This window comes from Glycine soja, chromosome 4, assembly GCF_004193775.1.
Source record: "Glycine soja cultivar W05 chromosome 4, ASM419377v2, whole genome shotgun sequence".
NCBI classification, from domain to species: Eukaryota; Viridiplantae; Streptophyta; class Magnoliopsida; order Fabales; family Fabaceae; genus Glycine; species Glycine soja.
Genome location: NC_041005.1, coordinates 2,688,443 through 2,710,692, shown reverse-complemented (window position 1 = coordinate 2,710,692; position 22,250 = coordinate 2,688,443). Strand labels below are relative to the sequence as shown.

Genomic DNA, 22,250 nt, shown 5'->3' with positions numbered 1-22,250 from the left:
AAATATTTAATAAATAAGTTTATTTCATTATACTGATATACTTATTGCTTATATATAACCTAGCTAGAAGTTACTTCAGATGTGAGGTAGTTAAAAAAGAGAAAAAAACAAAGCTGATTATCCATCACATATAAGACTTATTTGTGGTCCAAATTAATGAAATTGAAAGAATTTATGACATGTGTGAATCAAATTGAATGCTCGACGACCTATGATCATCGGAACTTTTCAAAATTATAGGCGTTGCAGCGAAGGGAAGTATTGTTTTACCCGATGTTGTCTTTTGGCCTTTGGGTGCTAGGGCACGTGGCGGAGGGCCCGAGGGCCCGAGGGCCCGAGGGCTCGAGGGGGAGACAATGCAAATAGAGTCTTTATAAGTTAGTGTCTGGAAGATATCATATACTGAGGTGCATGAGTTCTCACCATTTTGATCTATTTATTAAATTAGACACTAATTAAGCTACACCACTGTCTTTTTCAATGCACATGAGAGCATGACTAATGCATGTTATATACGTAGATATGGTGATGAAATTCAAAACACGATTTACGAACAAGATGCGCTCAAGTAAATATTTCCTCTAAATTTATATATAAATAAAAATAATAAATTTTACACTCATTGATCAAATTAGTTAACATCATTTAATTTTTTTAATCTGAAATAAAAATAAGATTATTTTTAAAATTTCATTTATTAGAACTTATTATTATGAATAAAAAAAATCATTGAAAATATAATTACAATTAAATAAAAAACATTTTAAAAAAAAGAAAAAAGAAAAGAGACATGGTTGTCCGTTGATGTGATCACCAAACCCAAATATATATAATTTAGGATTCTCAAATGAAATAGGTGAACGAATCATTTCCTTTGAAAACGAGCAATACTTAAGATTTCATAGCCCTGATGTCTTAGATGTTAAAGTTCCTGGTATAAAATTAAAAAATGGAGGCCGGGTACAGGTTGGTGACCTGATTAGGATTTGATTTTCCAAACCAGTATTTTAAGAAATTTAGTACTGCTTGAATTGTCTTAGGGCAGTTAGGGGTGTATGATGGTATAATTGTTTATTTATGTCATAATATATATATACACACATATCAGTTGTGCTAACAGCAACCTTGAATCAAGTGGAATGATTATTGGTCTTTCTTCTGAGGACCCCAAGCACATTTAGTCAATGACTTGAGATGGTTCTAAACTTCTAATTTCTAATTGCTCAAGTGCTGGCCAAAATAACAGAAAGGCAAACAGACTATATACCCTTTGCCCAAAAAATTGAGTGATATTCGTTTGCATTAAAAATTACCTTAAATTTACTACCCCTCAGCCCAATAAAAATACCTCATTATATTTTTACACTAATTCTCTTAATACTTTCAATAAATACATTTAATGTCTTAAAATATAAAAAGAAAAATATTTAGTTGAAATAGTTGTGAGTTCAACCATGTCCTGCAAAATAAATTTTTCAGTTTTTTAGCGCTATAAAAAATTAATTTTGATTGAAAAATATAAAAATACTGTTTTTTTTTTATTTACAAAATTAGTAGTTTCTGGTAGAAGCTTTTCCTTCTTTTCGGAGAGAGGGTCCAAGGTATAATAGCCAATATCTAAGTAGAATGGCCAAGGTCCAGGGTGTTTGCCCATCATTGAAGAACGAACAGCAACAAGTAGTCTTATTGGGTCCAATTGATATCTATTTTTCTGTTAATTCATATGCCCAACAAAGAACGACAAAAAAACTTATAGGGATGACATTTAGTACCTTGCTTACTTTTTGAGCTTAGCCCATCTTGAATTTCAATTTAGCAGAAAATAATATAAAATTTAATTTATATGCAATTATGCATTGTCACCATAAATTTTTTTTCAGTCATTTAATAGGAATTTAGCATATCACTCCATCATCTTTTATTTATATATATATATATATGTCTGTGTGTGAAGATGATACTAAAAAGTCCTTTTAAATTGAACTCAATAATATATGGTCCATGGAATTTTGACAGTCAAACAAAATGAAGTTTACTACATATTGGGCCAACGTGACACTACAAAAAGTAACAAATCTACTGGGCTCTCCTGGATACATTATCAATTATTCGAAGCAATTTTCCCTCTTTATAATGCACGGTTTCGAAGCTGTTTTTCTTTATTTTTGAATTTATTTCAACTTAAGAAATGTACACGAATTCGATAAGTTTATTTCACAGATAATGTATTGTAAAGTCTATAGTGCTAAGTTTGAAAAGGCAACTATAATACATATATATAATACTATCCTATTAAGTAATCTTAGAGTTGGTTACTCGATAAATTTTTAGTATTTTAGAGGAGAAAAGTAAAATTATAAAACAACAAATCAAATTATTAAAATCATTAGTTTTTTCAAATCTATAAATCACGTTATTTATTACAAACAGACATTTAATAGTGTTCCATGTTGTACTGTAATTGACGAAGTGTACGTTTTAGAAATGTTTCATTTTATTTTATTTTTTATGTTCTTTTGCATGTTTTACTGTTTTACAGTTTTGGAGTAACAAAATAATAGTTAATAGTCATTTCTATTATTCTTATTGTGAAAAAAATAGCACGAACTATATCTTATATTTGTTATCGTCTATTTATTGCATCTACGTGTTAATTATATTTTTGCATTTAAACTATATATTTTGATTAAAATTTTAAAATGTTTGTTTTTATTTATATTTCAATAGTTTTTTTAAGTCTGAATCTCAAGCAATTTAAATGATGTAAAAAAGTTAGAGAACTTCATCATCTAAAAAACTTTAAAGAACATTTTTAACAAGAGTTGCTTATAAGATTCTTAAACTTGAGAATAAGTTAATATGTGGTTTCACTATTGGAGCAATTAATGTGACAATTCTTATAAGAAGAACTGTTACTCATAAAAGCAATGTTTTTTTTTAGATGGAAAAATCAATGGTTCTTAACTGTTGCTAAGAATTTTTAGTCAATCGTATAATCTATATTTAAGGTTTTAAGGAGTACATTATTAGATATAACTTATTATAGAAGTTCTTATATGGCATTGTACGGCCTATGCAAAAGTGATTTACCACGATTGCACTGTTAGAAATACTTTAATAAAAAGAATTAAATTGAATAATGTTATTTTTATTTCACTTTTCCACACCATTTTTTTCTACGTCATATAACTAATTATTTCATTTCACATTTTTCTTTATTCTTTTCCTATTTCTGTCTTTATTACAAAAATTGCTGCAAAAATATATAATATTATTCAAAAGAACTCGGAATAAACTCTCATGACATTTTCTAAAATTACAATTAAATATATTTATCGTTCAGGTAAATTAATACTCTATTTTATTCTTATTCATGTAAGTTTATTTTGTTTAATTCTAGTATATGTAAATTTATTATTTTTAATTTTGGTCTCTATAATTTTTTTGTTCATTTTGAGTCCTCCACGTTTGTGTTTTAGTCCTTTTAAAATTTTAATTTTTTCATTTATAATCTTCCATAAATTTGTGTATATAAGAACAAAATTAAAAATAACTCCTTAAATGACTGAAATTCCAGCATACGTTTCAAGAACTTCTAAAACAATACTGTGATGACAAGCATATAACTCTGAAAGACCAACATTTAGATTCAGTGTAGAATTTAAAAACTTGTAAAATGGCAAACCTGTTCACCTCAAATGAACACGTTCAGACACTTCCAGATTAACAATATACCAGACGTTACGAGAACAGCTACTGTTACAGTTTACTCTAACAAATCGGAAGAGAAAAAAAAAGACTAGAGTACAAGATATATAATTAACCCGAAGCACTGTAACAACAAGCTTTTTCCGCCTAGGCCCGATGAAGCTCTCAGTGATATATGTATATGTTATTTATGCCAAATCAAAGTACCCGGAACCTTGGTGGGGGTGGGCCCAGGCCCACCGGCCTTGGCGTTTTTGGATAATGGGTAGGACTAGGAGGGGGTGGGGAGAAGAAATAAAATGCTCCAGGTGGTAGCGGCGACAAGAACGGCAATGATGGTGGTGGTGGAATCTTACGATGCCTATGTGTTGGAGGAGTATGCTGGTAGCACCCTGGCTTGTGTGCACCATGGTGAGGAGGGTGTGAAGGAGAATTTGGAGTGGGGTAGGAGTAGACAAGAGCACATGAATTCAAGAGTGACAAAGCCAAGAGAAACCCAATCCACACTTGAAAGCAACTCATCTTTTTTTCTTTTTTGTTTACACCACACTTAAAAAAAGAAAAGAAAGGATCTTGTAGTTAGGACTTATAATCAATAATACAGACAGAAGGTACTTATAGGGGCAAGGGGTCAAAGTAGTTGCTATTGATCCAACTTAAAGATGGGGTTAGTTAACAATGCACTGTGTGTATTGGGAGAGTCTTGAAAACATTATTATACTAATAATAGGTAATAATGAATGTCAAAGAAAACACCAACCGACCACCAAACTTTATAGGCGTGTCTAATATTTTTCTACTTATGTGCAGCCAGACGTTCAATTTTCACCGGTGCTTCTGCTTCGCTCTTTGTCCCCACCACCACTACCACATTTCCCTTTCTTACTCAATTTCTTACCCACTTCACTTTCTCCTCAGTTTTTACCTATTTATTGTTCCTCTTCATATATTTTCAAGCTTCCGTTTTAAAAAAAGAGAGCTTGTTTTTATCTCTCTATTTAAAATTTTAATATAATATTGTACACTATTTTATTATTTTATCAAGACTTAGTTATGTTTTTAGTACATCAAATTAAGGAGTCTACTTTTTTTGTCTCCCAAATCATTTATTATTATTATTATTAAATAAACTAATTCTTTACTGACAATGAAATTAGAAAATTCATCCAGTCCATTTTTTCAACCTTGTCCAAAATCATACATGCGCAACTTTCATTTTTTTTTTTAAAAAGGAAATAATTGTTTCGTACAACATTTTGCAAATAAAAATCATTTGCATGTGTTATTTTCGATGAAACATCTTCGCATAAGTCAGGCCTTTTATCATGCTATTTAACGGCGTCTTTTTTCCAAAACAACATTACAAAACTATTTCAAAAAATTACAATAAATACTTTACGTAAATTGAGTGCTTTAAAACACAATATAATTTTGAACTAAAAAAGGGTTTAAGTGATGCGAGGACAGATAGCATAGACCATATAATTTAAAGTCTAATTGATTCCATTACAAGGAGTGCGCAAAAGCACTTAATGAGTTAATTCAATTGGAGTCAAAAGGTAGTTATTTATTTAAATTGTTTAGTTTCTTTTTTATATTATAATAATGATACCATATATTTGGCATAATCACAGTATTTTTTACTTTTTTTGAAAAGCAAAAGACTAATATTATTGAATTAAAGGTCAATACGAAAGTCAAGAAAATACACTAAACCGAGATTTACAAAAGAAGGTAAAGCGGCCAAATGTAAACATAAGCCACAAATGACTACAGGACAAATCCGCAATACATGGTTGGTAATTCAAGTAGTCAAAGAACATAATTACATATTTCAACATTGCCTATTATTAAAAAATGACATGTAATTTAATCTCATAATTACATGTCATTTTTTTTTATTTTGCCACGTATTAAAAAAGTTAGCGTCATTTCTCACAATTAAACAAAAGATCAAGTCATCCACTATAGCGAATCAGGTGGCACAACACGAGAATTCATTTAAGACGAATCAAAGTTAGGAGAAACTAAAATATATATACATTGAGGTCTCTAAAAACTCACTTCCCAGGTCAGCAATACATTGAATCAAGTTGCAAAGAAAGTCGCGGTGACTTCCCTGATGATCCAGTTGCAATGACACATATTTATCTACATAACTGGGTCGCTACAAAAGAGTAAGAGTCTCTGTAACCTCAAGGCTCAAACTACTAACCTACTACTATATCAGAAAGTTACGAATCAGCGATAAATATTAACATAATACGAAGGGAAGTGGATATTACATACACTATCATTGTTAGCATAGACAATTTAACTTTTCAAAATATCATTTCTTCTCATTTCCACACTGTCTTAAGCCTCTTTGCAGCTTGGACAAATCCCACAATCACCTGCAATTCGTCCATTTGCTTCACAAAACAAAAACACAATTTCAGACTATGATACCCAAATTCTTGTTCAAGTTCTTCAACAAACATAAGGAAACACTTGAGCATATGCACATACACATACATTTAAAGGCAATGCTTTATGCTTTGGTAGATTTTGGTGACATGCTTGCACCATAGTGACATCACTTCCAGGAATTGCATAAACAAGATTTTTTTACCTATGGGTTACCTCTTAATGTATTATTTTACTAATTACTAATACTAATATAATACTAGTAATTATTAAAAATTACAACATTACTTAGGTTGACGTTAATAAAAAATACTGTACAAGTAAAAAATAGTATAATGTAATTCATTTAATAAAAAAATTAAACTGCTTATTTACCACTAAAATACTTATTTGACATTAATTTTATCATTAAAAGATTTGGAATATTAGACAAGACTATTAGAAAGAATCACTTTCGTATGATCATTTAATAATAGAGATTAGCTTGCTCTGGAAAAGATTGGAATCGGATATGCAGTTCACCACCATAAAAACATCATTTAACAGCAATAGAATATTCCAACGATTACTATTTAAGACAAACAAATATGCAATCACAAACTTTAAGTTACCTGCGACATGAAATGCCTCTGAACAACGTCTACTAGCTGCTCTTTTGATGGGTTTGGGAACGCATCCACCTACAGAATATCCATTTCAAGAAGTAAGCACAAAGGGGACACATACACACAGTGCCAAAACTATTTTTTATGGGAGACAGTAACCAAACGATTAGTACTAAGGAATTTACTAGATTAAAATGTCGCCAATATCTCCACAGTGCAGCCATTTCAAGTTTGCTCAAGTCCACCTTCTACAGAAAATATTCAAAATTAATGTTAATAATTAAAATACTGACTAGGGGGATAAATCATTTACTATGTCAGTGGGAGGGGAAATAAATTAAGAAAAAAAAATAAAGTTGATATACCGTGGAGCCATGAAGCGGCATAGAAACGGACCCCTTTGACTGTGAATCGGCAGAGAAGGACCTACTCGTGGTTTTGTGAGATGATCCCAATGTTCTATGCATTCTATGCCTCGACTTGTGGGACTTGTGTGTGTCGTCCGATGCTGAGAAATCAAACAAAGCACACCAAAATTATAAAAAAAAAAAAAAAAAAGTGGTGTGGTCAAAAGATATTAAAGACACTAAAACTTTAGAGATAGCACAAGCAACAGGAGAAGACATAACGGATCCAATGTCACCAATCTCTACCACTTTGGAAAGCCACGGATATGGAAGCCAAAACAACAATTAATTAATTAAAATATCACAGCATTCCCATATATGCCTACTTTCAGAGTCGGGTGCACAATAGCAATACTAGTCAACATGCAAGGCTGAATAGTGAATACTTTGATCATTTGATCACAATACCAGTAAGCAAGAAAGACGACTAAAAATTGTAACTGTGAAGTGCAAACTCACCCATATCTGATCCATTCCACGGCATATTTTCAAACTCAAGGTCATCGTCTTCCTCATTACCGGTGGGTGCTTCAATCACGCTAAGAGCATTCCTTTGTAGCTTAACTTCAATACCATTTGTAAGAACCTGCATTTGTTTATAAACAATTAAGAACAATGTAAAATAATAGTCTGACAACAAATGCCAACTAGGGAGGGCAATTCTACCAGGATCCTATGCGTACCCACAAAATTAAAAAAGAAAAAATCCACCACAGGTAGAGTAAACAACCGCTCAACAGAGATGAGTCTGGAGCCAAGGATTTAGCCGCAAAATAAAAATGGGAATAGGTGCAGGTATGGGCATTATAGTACCCAACAGGTCCCATACCACATGTATATAAATAGTGATTTTATTAACACACACATTAATTTTTTAATTACAATACTAAATTTAATTTGATTCAATCTAATTAAAAATAGTTTGAACTGAATTAAATAATCTAGTTCTGATATAGCTTTTAGAAATATATTAAGTTATTGTCAGTAATATATTTTTCACAATACAGATAAATGTTCATAAATAAATTTGAAACACATATGATATCATTAATAAGATAAGTAATCAATATATAAGAAAAATATGATTATTGTATTAACAATGTTAATATTAGCCATCTTAAATATTTTTATTTTTATAATATCTTTAAACATTGATTATTACAATCAAAACATTTCAATATATGCTTAAACTTTTATATATAAACAAAGCAGGTATATAATATTTTATATGAATATTCTTTTAATTATGCTAAAAAATATGAGTAGTTTAATCAAGCCTACAAATAAAATTGAAAAAAAAAAGAATTTTACATTAAATGTAATTAAAATTTAAAACAAAATAATTAATATATAAAATAAATTATATCAAATAAAATTTTACATAAAAAAATCTTAAACTTAATATAAAGGCAAAATTTTAAAATAATTGACAATTAAAAAATACACACATATATCAGTAATTTTACGTAAGATCTATTATATGGAATGTATTTAGTTTTTTATCGTACAATCAAGAAACGTTAAAACCATTTTTGACAGTAAGATAAAAAAAAGTTTCTCCAACAATGTTTGACACATTGTATATATCTACCACAGAAAAAGAAATGGAGAAATTGATTCTGAATATATTAAGGTAAAATAACCTATTTATTTGTGTTCTTTTGACTTTATAATATATAAATATAAACTAATTAGTGTTAATGTATCATTTTTTGGTTGGTTTTGGAGAGTATAAGTTTAAAAAATAGTTCTTCCAGAAGTTTGATGTTAGATTTATGTTTGGATGATTTAAGGTTATGTTTCTAATATTGTATTATGACTTTTGTCAAAAAAAAATTGTATTATGACTTGCGTTTAGATTATCTAAGATTATGTTTAAATAATTAAAGGATATGTTTAGAAGAATTAAGAACGAATTTTTAATTCAGTTGTAATAATTTTTTATTAATGTATTGATTTTACACATAATGAAAATGCAGGTATGAATATACAGGTAACTGCAGGTGCAGGATAAAGATTAAAGTTATTTTATCAAACGCAACTATGGAGACAAGTTTGTAGTACTTTACCAATACCCTACTTATTGCTATCACTAATGCCAACCTAGTTGCAAATAAAGCTTATAAATAATATTCAAATTCAAAACTCCCAGAAGGAAGCCACAGGACTAGTTGGATTTGAATGCAAAATTTTCATGTAAGATGTATAGTCAGTCAGTTTTGCATAAAGAAGCAAAAAAAAAAAAAAAAATCAGAGAAGGGAAATTGGGGAAAAAAGAAACAAATATGGTAAAGTTAAACCTTCAAAGTATAGCCCAGATTCTGATCGTTGTGAAATAAATATTAACTTCTTGCCCTAATTCTGATTCAATTACAATATTAATAGCACAAGCTTTATCGAAGCATAATTCAGAGCTCAGACCTCAAATTATCAATACCAAAACCAAAATCCAGAGCAACGATCGTTTAATTAACTTCCATCAATAAATAAGAGCAAACAGAAGACCCAATCAACAACTGATCCACACAGAGCAGGTCATGAAACACCAGATCCAGCAATGAAGAAAGACATGCAATGAATACCCACAATCAATAATTCAGAATTGTTCCCCCTAAACATGCAAACGAAAAAATCTATTCAACCCACACCGCGAAGAAACCCGCATTTGAAATTCCAAATTAAAATATCTGAGTGAATGATTCGGATAACAATTCGCGCACTTAGGTTCAGAATAGTTCAAAATATAAGACACCTACAACAAGCAGGGGCTTCAGAGCAATTAAATTTGATCAGAAATAGACATGTGAGGAAATAATAATAATAATGAAACAGAAAATAGAAAAACTGACCGACACAAAAACACATTGGTTTGAAGAATCACAACAAAAAATGGAAATAGACGACATTAGCAACCAAAAATTGGAACGAAGAAATTGATAATCCGCAGTGTCGTTTAGAAGGGTAGAGAAATAAAATGAAAATTACCAGCCAATGCCATCCGCCTAGTCCAACGGCTTTCTTAACGACACCTTGAAGACCAACGAGCACCGATTTGGTGCGGTTATTTCCGGTTACGACAACTTTGGTGTGACGAGGAAGCACCGATAACTCTTCTTCGCTGCTATCTCCACAGCTCTGCAAATGGGAGAAGCCACCATTGACCGAACTTTCCATTGCCTCTAGCATTTTCCAATTCACCCGCTCAAACACTGATACTCCGATGTCAAATATCGAAATTGCATTCGTATTGAAGATCGTGCATTGCTGATGAAGAATGTGCGAGTTTCAGGAGCAAAGGAGATAGGGTAGTGGAGAAATTTGGGAAATTCTGCAGAGAGAAAAAACGAGTGAGAGTGACTGCTATTGGTATTGTTTATTGGTGTGTTGGGATGAATCCCGACGAGACGAAATGGCCCAGTGAAAACGTGCCACGTCAGCGAGGTGAGGGTGGGCTCTTCAATCATGCGCTTGGAGTTACGGCATGAACGTCATGTTCAGGAGTTACTCCGCTTCTTCACAATTTCTCACTCACCTTTCCTTCTTACCATCAATTAACCACCTCCACCTTATTCCAACCAGCACTAACAAACAAAATATGTAAGAATCAGTTCAAAAAAATATCCAGAATAAAAGTTAATTTTTTTAAATTTTATACCGTATTTACATTATCCTTAATGGCCGCAAAAACTAACTTTGCAACGTAACTATTTTTCCCACCACCAGCAATCCTTTTTTTTTTTATTCCCATCCTCAATTTCTTGTCTAGGTATAAATAGATACTTATAGTGCACAAATAGTTAGATGAAACAAAATAAAAAAGAAGATATAAATAAAATAATAGAAAGTGATTAATAAATCAGTTTTAATCCGCATAATATTGTGTTGCAGTAAAAACTAACTTATTAGGATATAGATAAACAATCCTACCCTACTAAAGAAACGATAGATATATCGTATGTAATTTGTATTATTTACTTATGGCTTTTTTTATATATTAGAATCAAACATTATATTAGAGAATTTACCATGTACGCATTATATTTACTCAAATGAGTTAATTATCTTGTTGAACCTTCACGCTGAGATTTCAAAATTAATGGATTTCTATTACTTTACTCCACTACTCGCAATATATTTTTGTCCAGCAAAAAAAAAAAAAGGTAATATTGCATATTTGAAAATTTTGCGCTAAATTTAGCTAATAGATAAAACCCTATCTACCCAAGTACATACCACATACCACTGTTAACATAGAAGGAGATTTTCATTCTTTTCTATTTCAGATTTTCAAGTTTTCTTTTTGTTATTTTTAATTAACTATAGGGTGAACCAGCTTCTAGGCGAACGACGATGAACCAGTAGAACATTGGTCAATGGTCATTGCTTAAAACCTCCGTGACTAACGTCTAGTAGCCTTTAGCATCATTTCACCTTTTCGGTCACCATGGAGCTATTTTTGCTAATCATACTTCAATAAAAAAATTTATCCCATTATCACCTACAAATTTGTTTCTAAAACACTTGAATGCCTCGTCCACTTTTATTTTGTTCGACGAACCCTAACTTCTTCACCATTCTCATCTCTACCACCTAGATCTCTGTCTTCGGTGATGATGCCAATGCTGTCTAGATCTTGGGCCATCCAGGTCTCCATCATGGGTGTACTTTGACTTTATTTTCCTGTAATTTATATGGAAGAAATAAAACTCAAAGTCTAAGTCGGTTAGCGAAAGAGATTGTGAATCCAAATAGTGTTGTGTGTTATGTTTTGGTTTTGTAATAATATTGTATTGAGAGATGAATTTGCAACTGAAAGGGAAACGTACAAAAATTGAATGAAACACAAATACTAGTTTATGGTTACGTGCCTCGTGTAGTTCAATTTATAGTCAAATTATAAAAGAAATTATGATTTGTCAGATAAAAATCATTTATTTGCGGATAGATCTATTTAGCAATGCATTAAAGGAAATCTAATGAACACTTTAATGGGTCGGATTAAGACTGTCATGGTGATGGCTAAAACTGAAAATGAGTGGTTATAGGTTCTCCGATAAATGATGATTAAAACGAACATCATAAATTCATGTATTTTATATTTATTTTATTTTTACCTGTACTATTTTTTTTTTTTTTTTGGTTTTGATAAGATGTGAGATTATGAGTAACCATTCGATGAATAGTTTGTTGTTTCCTAATTCAAACAGAAAACTATGCAAAGAGATTTATAAAAAAGTTGTTCTAGCGAAGTGCTTTTTATGGGATTGATGGAGAAGTGTTCCAATAGTGATGATAAGTTTTCGTTTGATCATTAGTATTTAAAAATACTAGTAAAAGCATTTATTAACATTCGTCTAATCTAATATTATTTGATAAAATATTAGGAATATTTATATATAAATTGGTAACATTTTCATATGTTACTAAAAGCAATTTTGTTGTAGTGAATAAATAGTTTCTTACTCTCACAATGACATGGAAAATATTATATTAAAAAATATATTTTAAACTATATTTTTAACTCAATAGCCAAAATTACATCATAAAATGTAAAAGAATAAATGTAATATACATATATATATTATTTAAAGTCCAATTGGTTAAGCTGGCTTAGCACCACGATTGTATATAGTTTTTCTAATTAAAATAAATATTACTATTTAACATTTTTTTCTATTTAATTAGGATTTCTTTTACAGAATTCAATTAGAATTATATAGTGATATTTTTGTTTTATGCTTGACGGTGATTTTAGGTTTTGAGAATGGGAGCATATCATAGATGATATACTGTAAGCATCGGTTGGATGCATCAATTGAGCAAAGCGTATTTATGATAACTGAAGTAAGTATTTTTTATTTTTTTTTATCAAAGAAAGAAAAAGGAAAAGTGGGTCGTGTAATAATTTGTTGGAAAACTTTGTTGTCGTAATTTGACTATTCTTGTTATGGGAGATGACCCTACCATAACCGAAGGAAGCGATTAATGACCTTAGACATTATACACGTTGACCATTGTCCGTAGAGGATACAAGTTTGATAGACTTTAATTTTATTTTCAATCAAATATAAATTGAGTATTTGCACGTTATTTATTAATCAACATTTTTTTTTGGTGAATGACATTTATTTATTTATAATAATTATTCATAAATTTTTTTAAAAAACAATTATTTAGAACTTGAATAACATATTATTTGTTAAAATGAAGTTGTGCGATGAAGTTTTTTTTTTTTTTTTGTAATTTACATGAGATTTTATCAACTTTATAAAAAAAACTTTAATTCAACCGTTGAATTAATAATTTTGCACTCTACATAGAATTAGTAAGTAGTGTAAGTGCAAAAAGTTTAACACTGGATATCAAATGATCTTATTATCGAGTGTAGGAGAGGAGTGTTTGTATAAGAGTGTGAGATGGATAAATTCAGACCCCATAATCATAAAAATTATTTAATATTCACATAATCACTCAAAAAGTTACATAATTTTGTGATTTAGTCTTTATTCTTTATGATTTTATCCCATAACCAAGACAAACTATTTTCACTCTCTTATAATAATAAAAGTTTTGATTTGTTATATATATTTGCAAGGTTCAAAGAAATGCATGGTCTGTGGGGTCCGTTTTGATTCAAAAATCCTCTGATTATGACTCCGGGATGATGAGTGTGATGAATGGGGGATGAATATTATTTTAAAGGATGTAACATGCTCGCTGGTACCAGCACTCAGCCACAAGGTTGAAACGGCACCGTTAAGGTAGTTCCACCAAATAAAATCATAATTCATGTGTTTTTTTATCTGGTGTCCCTATATCCTTCCGTAGTTCCATGCTGCCAATTTTTGCTTAGCTTGCCTCTTTCATCGGATGTTGATTTGGATCTTTCTCACCTTTTAGGGCAACTATATTTTGTCACGAGCCATAGAGAGAAAGAATACTTCACAAATTTTAATATTCTATTATTATTATTTTTCTTTTGAAATGAAGTTTAGAAAACGAAATATCATTACAATCCAAAGGACAGAACATTCTATACAAAAAAAAAAAGTATGCTATTATTTTTATTACATTAAAAACCCGAACACAGGAGCATATAAATGAATGGTAATTAAACTGCAAGCTTCTTAACAAAAGATTGTGTTATATATGCTTCTATAATATTTTGATAATAATTACATCAATGCTTACAAAAAGTAGTAGACAGCAATAAATATAGTTAAGCAAATATAGTCAAAGAACATCATTCTGGACCTTTTTTTTTTTTTTTTAAGAATTTGAGACAAGTCCACCCAATATAGAGAATGGAGAGTGAGATCTGATGAAAACAGAAAATTTGTACTATTTGTTTGAAAAAAAAATTTAACAAAATGATTTTTATAGGACCGACATATAAAAACAATTCCCTCCTAACTTACTGTGAAAATAATGAAAAAAAATTGTAACTTTTTTGCTCATTTTTAAATTGAATAAATGTTTTTATAATATAAAAATAAAAAATCATTTTATGTTCAGAAAATTATAAAATAGAAGGATCTTTTGCTAATCTCTCTGTCTTGATTTTCTAACATTAGTCTTTTTAGCATTTTTGTTTGGGATGATTTTTCGATTTTAGTTTTGATATTTTTAAAAATTAAAATCAGTTTAGTTTTGAGTTTTGATTTTTTTTTATTTTTAGTTTTTTTTAAATATTATAAATTGAAAATAAATAAAGATGATAGTGATAGTAGGAGTGGAATGATGATGACTGTATTTTAAAATCTGGACCAACTTGTCCAGTTGAATCAAGACTAAAAGGTCTAATTGGATGAGTTGTCTATCAAATTAATCATGCATTGAACCTAACGTAACCTAGGACAACCCAATCGAGTTTGTGGTTAAATTGATGACCCTGATCGAGGTAATTTTAATTTTGGTATAAAGTCAATTAAGGATTTCTAAACTTCATTATTTCAAAATAGGAAATGTCCGGGATTATGCAAGCCAATTAATGTTTGGTACAAAGCTTTAATTTATTTTAATAAAGGCAAGTCATGCGAGTCAATTAGTGATATATTGGTTCGACTATTGACTCATTGACTAATGCCTTGACCAGGTTAATCACCGATTCTAGTAGTAGAATAGTGACAAAGACAACGCTCAATAACAGTGTAGACAATGAAATGATGGTGGTGACACCAGTAATGGTGGAATAATAGCGATAGCGGCAAAAAAATGGTGACAATGGTAATTCTTAATTTTTTTTTCTTGATTTTAATAATAAATGTAAAACTGAAATTGAGTTAAAAATTAATTCGGTTTCATTTTTTTCAAACATGCTCTGTTTTAAAATTATATTTAAAAATTGAAGATAAAAAACTCAACCATCCCGGATACGACCTTAGATACTTTAAAAAATGTTACCAAATCAATGGATTCATTGATTCATGTACGCATGCATTCTTATTAAAGGCTCAGTGTAACGGCAATATTTCCACAGTATTTTGAATGTTTGAATTTGAAATTGTACGTAACAGTGTTTTTGCTTTTGCAAGCTGTCAATTTGATTTTAGGTTGAAAAACATAATTGCGAATTTGAAGGAAGCTATCTTTGCAGTTCGTACGTTTTTGCCTGTGGGATATCGGTTAGGATATCGCATGCCGTGTCCACTTCAGTCTTTTCCCCGTCATAGAAAGTATTCGATAAGATAAGCTTGACATTTTTATTCGGTAAGTTTTTTTTTATGGCTTGATCATTATTTTGGCTTTTAAATCTATTTTTAAATTTAATTTGCTCTCCTTATTATTAAAAAAATAAATAAATTAGATCCTCTCATTTTTCAAAATGTTTCAATTAGATTTTTTTTAGAAGTTTAATTATGTTCCTTATTTTTTCAAATAAGATCAATTTGGTCCAATATAAAATCAAATTTTATCTTATTTTTCAAAATTTTGGGACAAATAAAAGAAAAATGAGATCACCAAAAACAATAAATTATATTGAAAAAAAATATATTTTATATGTACTCAGTTTCAGCCAAATATTATGAAAAAAAAATCAAATTAAACCTAATTTTAAAAAAAAACCTATTTCAACCATTCTTAAAAATTAGAGAACTTGATAAAAAAATTTACAAGAGGACCGAAACAAACTTCAAAAATAAATTAGAAAACTCAAACAGCAATTAACTCTTTTTTTAATCTATAGTATTAATGTTTTCTTCTGTTAAAAAAATAAAGCATTATTTATTAATTTTTTTCTTTTAGTGTTACCTTGGTACTTTTACACAACCTAACAAACCAATCTTTTTATTACTAAAGTTCCCTTTGTCTTACTCTCAAATTTTGATTAAATTAAATTGTAATTAAGCATGATTCTAGAAAATAATTTAAAAAAAAGTCAATCAAAATTGGAATAGAATTTAACAAGTTAAAAAAGTTAATCAAAATTGGAATAGAATTTAACAAGTTAAAAAAGTCAAGTAATTGTGGTTAATAGAATTGAGAAGAAAATTTTCAGTGAATAATGATAAAGTGATTTTTGTCTTTGTGAACGCACACTAGCATTAGCTCAATAGTATTTGAACAGTATCTTTAACTTGGAGATGGTAGCAACGATCCACTACTCCACCCGGAGCAACACAACACTTGAATTCATCTAAGACGAATCAAAGGGAGAAACTAAAATATATATACATTAAGGTCTCTGAAAACCCACACTTCCCCAGTCAGTAATACATCGAATCAAGTTGAAAAGAAAGCCATGGTGGTGACTTCCCTGATGATCCAGTTGCAATGTCATATATATCTACACAACCGGGTGGCTACAAAAGAGTAAGAACCTCTATAACCTCAAACTACTAACCTACTACTACAACAGAAAGTTAAAAATCACCGATAAAATATGCTACATAATACGAAGGGAAGTGGATATTACATACATTATCTTTGTTAGCATAGACAATTATACTTTTCATTCAAATATCATTTCTCGCATCATTCCATCTCAATTGCATACAGTCTAAAGCCTCTTTGCAGCTTGGACAAATCCCACAATCACCTGCAATTCGTCGATTTGCTTCACAAAACAGAAACACAATTTCAGATTTGGAATATTATCCTTTAAAAGATTTGGAATATTAGACAAGACTTTTAGAGATTAGAAAGAATCATTTTCATATCAATTAATAATAGAGATTAGCTTAAAAAAAAAGAAAAAAAGATAGAGATAGCTTCTTCTGAAAGAGATTGGAATCGGATATGCAGTTCACCACTGTAAAAACATCATTTACAAACTATAGAATATTTCAACCATTACTATTTAAGACACAAATATGCAAATTACAAATTTTAAAATACCTGCGACATGAAATGCCTCTGAACAACGTCTACTAGCTGCTCTTTTGATGGGTTTGGGACCGCATCCACCTGCAGAATTCCATTTCAAGAAGTAAGTACAACGGGGTACACACACACACTGCCAAAACAATCTCTTTTGGGAAACAGTACTAAGGAATTTACTAGATTAAAATGTCGCCAATATCTCCACAGTGCAGCCATTTCAAGTTTGCTCAAGTCCACCTTCTATACAAAACATTTAAAAAAGCATTAATAATTAAAAATTAAGGAATAAATCATTCACAGTGTCAGTGGGAGGAGAAATAAATTAAGGGAAAAAAACCATAAAGTTGATATACCGCGGACCCATTAGGCATAGAAACGGACCCCTTCGACTGTGAATCGCCAGAGAAGGACCTACTCATGGTCTTGTGAGATGATCCCATTGTTCTATACATTCTATGCCTCGATTTGTGGGACTTGTGTGTGTCGTCCGATGCTGAGAAATCAAACAAAGCACACAAAAAAAAATTAAAAAACAAAAGTGTGGTGGGGTCAACAAGGATTAAAGTAAGACACTAGAACTTTAGAGATAGCAAAAGCAAAAGGAGAAGACACAACGGATCCAATGTTACCAAACCTCTACCCACTTTGGAAACCCACGGATATGGAAGCCAAAACAACAATTAATTAATTAAAATATCACAGCATTCCCATATATGCCTACTTTCAGAGTCAACATGCAAGGCTCAAATACTTTGATCACAATACCAGTACAGTAACACTCAGCAAAGAAGACAACTAAAAATTGTAATTGTAAAGCGTAAACTCACCCATATCTGATCCATTCCACGGCATATTTTCAAACTCAAGGTCATCATCTTCCTCATTACCAGTGGGTGCTTCAATCACGCTAAGTGCATTCCTTTGTAGCTTCACTTCAATACCATTTGTAAGAACCTGCATTTGTTTATAAACAGTTAAGAACAACTTCAAATAATCATTGTCTAACAACAAATGCATATCTCCATGAAGATTGCCCTGAGACTGGCTCGATTTCAATTTGAATTGTTCATATAAGATGTACAACCAATCAGTTTTGTATAAACAAACAACAGAATCAGAGAGGGAGAATTGGGGGGAAAAGAAACAAATAGGTAGCACTGTATAATTAAACCTTAAAAGAATATCACTGATTCTGATCGAAGTAAAATAAACATTAGTTTCTTGTCCACAACAATCAACAGTAACGAAAACAAACGCGTCTGAGTGATTTAACTACTACGAGTATATTAATAACACAAGTTTTATCCAAGCATAACCAGAACAAGCATGTACCTTATCCCAGAAAGAAAAGAAAAAGAAAATGCATGTAATGAACATGCAACATATCAACAATACCTAATAGAACACGGCCATCAGTTTGAGGGAAAAAATCACTACAACGATTGATTTATTTAAAATAGAAGGCAATGTCAAAAGGGCACAAATTACTCAATTCAGAGCTCAGAACTCAAATTACCAATACCAACAACAAAACCAAAGCAAAGATGATTTAGTTTACATCCATCAATAAATAAAAGCAAGCAAAATAACAAATTAACCACTGATCCTCATAGAGCACATCATAAAACACCAGATCCAGCAATGAAGAAAGACATGCAATGAATACCCACAAGTAATGATTCAGAGCAGCGACTCACAACATATACAAAAGAATAAAACTTATTCAATCCCCAACACAACGAACCCCGCATTCGAAATTCTAAATTAAACGAGCTCAGTGAGTAATTTCAATAAGAATTCAAGCAGTAGGGTTTATAAGTTATAACGAATTAAAACCTTTTCAAATTAGTTCAGAAACTTCAACAAAAAGGGCTTCAGAGCAATTAAATTTGATCAGAAATAGACATGTGAGGAAATAATAATAATAATAATGAAAAAGAAAATACAAAAGCCGACCGACACAAAAACACATTGGTTTGAAGAATCACAACAAAAACGGAAATAGACGACATTAGAAACCAAAAATTGGAACGAAGAAATTGATAATCCGCAGTGTCGTTTAGAAGGGTAGATAAATAAAATGAAAATTACCAGCCAATGCCATCCGCCTAGTCCAACGGCTTTCTTAACGACACCTTGAAGACCAACGAGCACCGATTTGGTGCGGTTATTTCCGGTTACGACAACTTTGGTGTGACGAGGAAGCACCGATAACTCTTCTTCGCTACTATCTCCACAGCTCTGCAAATGGGAGAAGCCACCATTGACCGAACTTTCCATTGCCTCTAGCATTTTCCAATTCACCCGCTCAAGCACTGATACTCGGATGTCAAATATCGATATTGCATTCGTATTGAAGATCGTGCATTGCTGGTGAAGAATGTGCGAGTTTCAGGAGCAGAGGAGATAGGGTAGTGGAGAAATTTGGGAAATTCTGCAGAGAGAAAAAGCACAGAGCAGAGATAGAGAGAGAAAGGGAGAGAGAAAACCAGTGAGAGTGACTGGTATTGTTTATTGGTGTCTTGGTATGAATCCCGACGAGACGAAATGGCCCAATTAAAACGTGCCACGTCTGCGAGTGGAGGGTGGGCTCTTTAATCATGCGCTTGGACAGAGCCGAGGTTACGGCATGAACATCATGGTGGGTTGTTTGGTTGTGAGGAGTTACTGCGCTTCACATTTTCTCACTCATCACAATAAACAATCATGAAATTTGTATTATTTATTTAATTGAATTGACTTTATTGGCAGTTGAATTAATATAATGCAATAAATAAAAATAAAAGTAATTATTTTTAAAAAAAAATAATTTTGCCCCAATTTTTTTTTTTTTACATGATTCACAAACATGCACTAAATGAAACAAAAGTAGTACTCCTTCAAATTATCTGGTAATAGAATCCTTCAAATTGAAATTCCAAAATATGTGGATTTCCTGCTTTATTAAACTTCTCGCAATGTATATCCAACAAGAAGTAATGTTGTAAATTTGAAAATTTGGGCCAAATTTACTCTAATTTAGTACTGAGATAAAAAAAAAACCCAGCTGCCCTGCCCATGGTACATAGATATCAAAGCCTCCTGGCAATGTAATTACCGCAGAAGGAGATTTGGTTACTAAATATATAATGTTTTGTCTGTTATTAACATGAAGTACTATAATGATATTTATGGTCAACTTTCAATTGCAGAAAATATCGATTTGTGGTCATGTGCAAATCTACTCACGTACACATCCACTGTTATAAAAGGAAAGGAGAAACGAAAAGAGTTCAAATATTCGATGGTTCATTCTGAATGAAACAATGAAAAAAGAGGAACAAGATAGGGTATTGGGTATTTTGTAATATTGTAACAGGATAATGTTAATTCTCTAATTATTATTTAAAATAGTTTGTTACATGAAAATAAATTATTTTCATTTGTCTTTTTTTTTATTCTCTTAAATATTCTTAAGGAATTATTAGTTCATCCACTGTTTACGATATAAAAAAGAAATTCTTTTCTTAGAGGGTGGGTGTTTAGGAAATTAAAATGGAAGGAAAAGGCAAAGCGACAAATAAAGTACGTAACGTGTGATAGAATGGGGAACGTAAACGGACACCCGAAATTCATCGAGTGGGACCCAGTTGCACAGAAGTCTGTACCTGCTGCCGTCGGTGTTGTTTTATTCATTCCACCACGGGAACTTCCAACTCGCTGCTCTCACCCATCTCCCTCTCTCTTTTCTTCACTCTTGACAATGCCACAACAAACAAACATTATTATAAAAATAAATAAAAAAACACATTCCTAATTTGGTTCCTGACTTTTTAAGTAGAGACAGATCTATATCAGGTGTTTAAGAGAAATTACGTTTGTCATACTGATTTTTAAAAATTATCTTTTGATTAAGTTTTTTATGTTATTGTTGTATCATTTTGAGTTTAATATAATTTACATTTTTCTGAAATAAAAGAATCAAACAATTAAATTAATGATGCTAATTCGTGTTCTGTTCTCCCGCCACAAGGGAGCAGCACGAGCCGTGGATCTAGGGCCAGCCGTTGGATTTCGCAAGAGATGATAAAATTGGAATCTCAGCGGAAGAGAAGAAGAAGAAGAAAAGCAGACATGCCCTCACAACGTGTGTCCTGTTACCTGGTATTGATCATCATCATCATAATAAAGTTTAAAAAAGGAGGGGAACTCTACCCTTTTTTTGGACACCATTCGCATAAAGGATAATGTTAAGAATTCGGGAACAACGGTAAATTGGTGAAGAACCATACCGCGTATCGTGCGGATTTTTTGCTTATTCACTTTTTTTGGTTTCAGCCTCTATAGTCATAGTCAATGTGAATCGCCCTTTGAGTTCAGATCTCCTGCCGTAAATAGCATACATATTTCTATACTTTTTTCTAAACACAACAAAATTCCGTTTGGTGAGATACATATAGCGCTTTAACAATGTTTAAGGAGTGACAATAATGTAATCAACTAAATTATTGTAAATTTATAATCACGCTGCACAGTCTTGGTGCGGGGATTGGGGAAAGTGTCTTAATTTTCATGTACCAAAAAACTTAATTAATTTACTTAATTCTTATAATAATAAATTTAAATCTTATAAAACCAAAAATTGTATTATGTTCCGTCCCACCAGGTTGTCACCACCCTATTTCCTAAGAATGAATGAGTGCACACAGTGGAATCATGCGTTAAGTCATTGGCTGTGGGTTTGCAGGGAACAAAAGCTTTCCAACCAATATACCACGTTGCCATCAGGACTTGAAAGGCTTATGCAGCCTGAGACGCTTGT

The 22,250-nt window shown here is 31.2% G+C and overlaps 2 protein-coding genes across 3 annotated transcripts; both read right to left on the bottom strand.

The window, feature by feature from the left end:
* Window positions 1-5,676: 5,676 nt before the first annotated feature.
* Window positions 5,677-10,689, bottom strand: LOC114408660. Its single transcript, XM_028371788.1, has 6 exons — window positions 10,112-10,689; window positions 7,586-7,712; window positions 7,085-7,227; window positions 6,905-6,967; window positions 6,726-6,794; window positions 5,677-6,119 (listed from the first exon to the last, which is right to left on the bottom strand). Exons 1-6 carry the CDS (start codon window positions 10,310-10,312, stop codon window positions 6,048-6,050), a joined length of 675 nt encoding a protein of 224 aa, XP_028227589.1. The 5' UTR covers window positions 10,313-10,689; the 3' UTR covers window positions 5,677-6,047.
* A 6,075-nt stretch (window positions 10,690-16,764) lies between these two features.
* LOC114408659 lies at window positions 16,765-19,961 on the bottom strand. 2 transcript variants are annotated; one of them, XM_028371787.1, is made up of 6 exons: window positions 19,541-19,961; window positions 18,277-18,403; window positions 17,803-17,942; window positions 17,627-17,686; window positions 17,465-17,533; window positions 16,765-17,183 (listed from the first exon to the last, which is right to left on the bottom strand). In XM_028371787.1, exons 1-6 carry the CDS (start codon window positions 19,739-19,741, stop codon window positions 17,127-17,129), a joined length of 654 nt encoding a protein of 217 aa, XP_028227588.1. In that variant the 5' UTR covers window positions 19,742-19,961; the 3' UTR covers window positions 16,765-17,126. The 2 variants fall into 2 exon arrangements, with proteins under 2 accessions (XP_028227588.1, XP_028227587.1); XM_028371786.1 differs by having other exon boundaries at window positions 17,627-17,689; window positions 19,541-19,959.
* Between the last annotated feature and the right edge of the window lie 2,289 nt (window positions 19,962-22,250).

Coding starts and splice junctions, on each gene's coding strand:
- LOC114408660 (XM_028371788.1), bottom strand. CDS start 10,312: ATGCTAGAGGCAATGGAAAGTTCGGTCAATGGTGGCTTCTCCCATTTG. Junction 6,795..6,904: donor ATTGGCGACATTTTAATCTA/GTAAATTCCTTA, acceptor GATATTCTGTAG/GTGGATGCGTTCCCAAACCC. Junction 6,120..6,725: donor AGAGGCATTTCATGTCGCAG/GTAACTTAAAGT, acceptor TGTTTTGTGAAG/CAAATGGACGAATTGCAGGT.
- LOC114408659 (XM_028371786.1), bottom strand. CDS start 19,741: ATGCTAGAGGCAATGGAAAGTTCGGTCAATGGTGGCTTCTCCCATTTG. Junction 18,404..19,540: donor TAGGCGGATGGCATTGGCTG/GTAATTTTCATT, acceptor AAACAAATGCAG/GTTCTTACAAATGGTATTGA. Junction 17,184..17,464: donor AGAGGCATTTCATGTCGCAG/GTATTTTAAAAT, acceptor TGTTTTGTGAAG/CAAATCGACGAATTGCAGGT.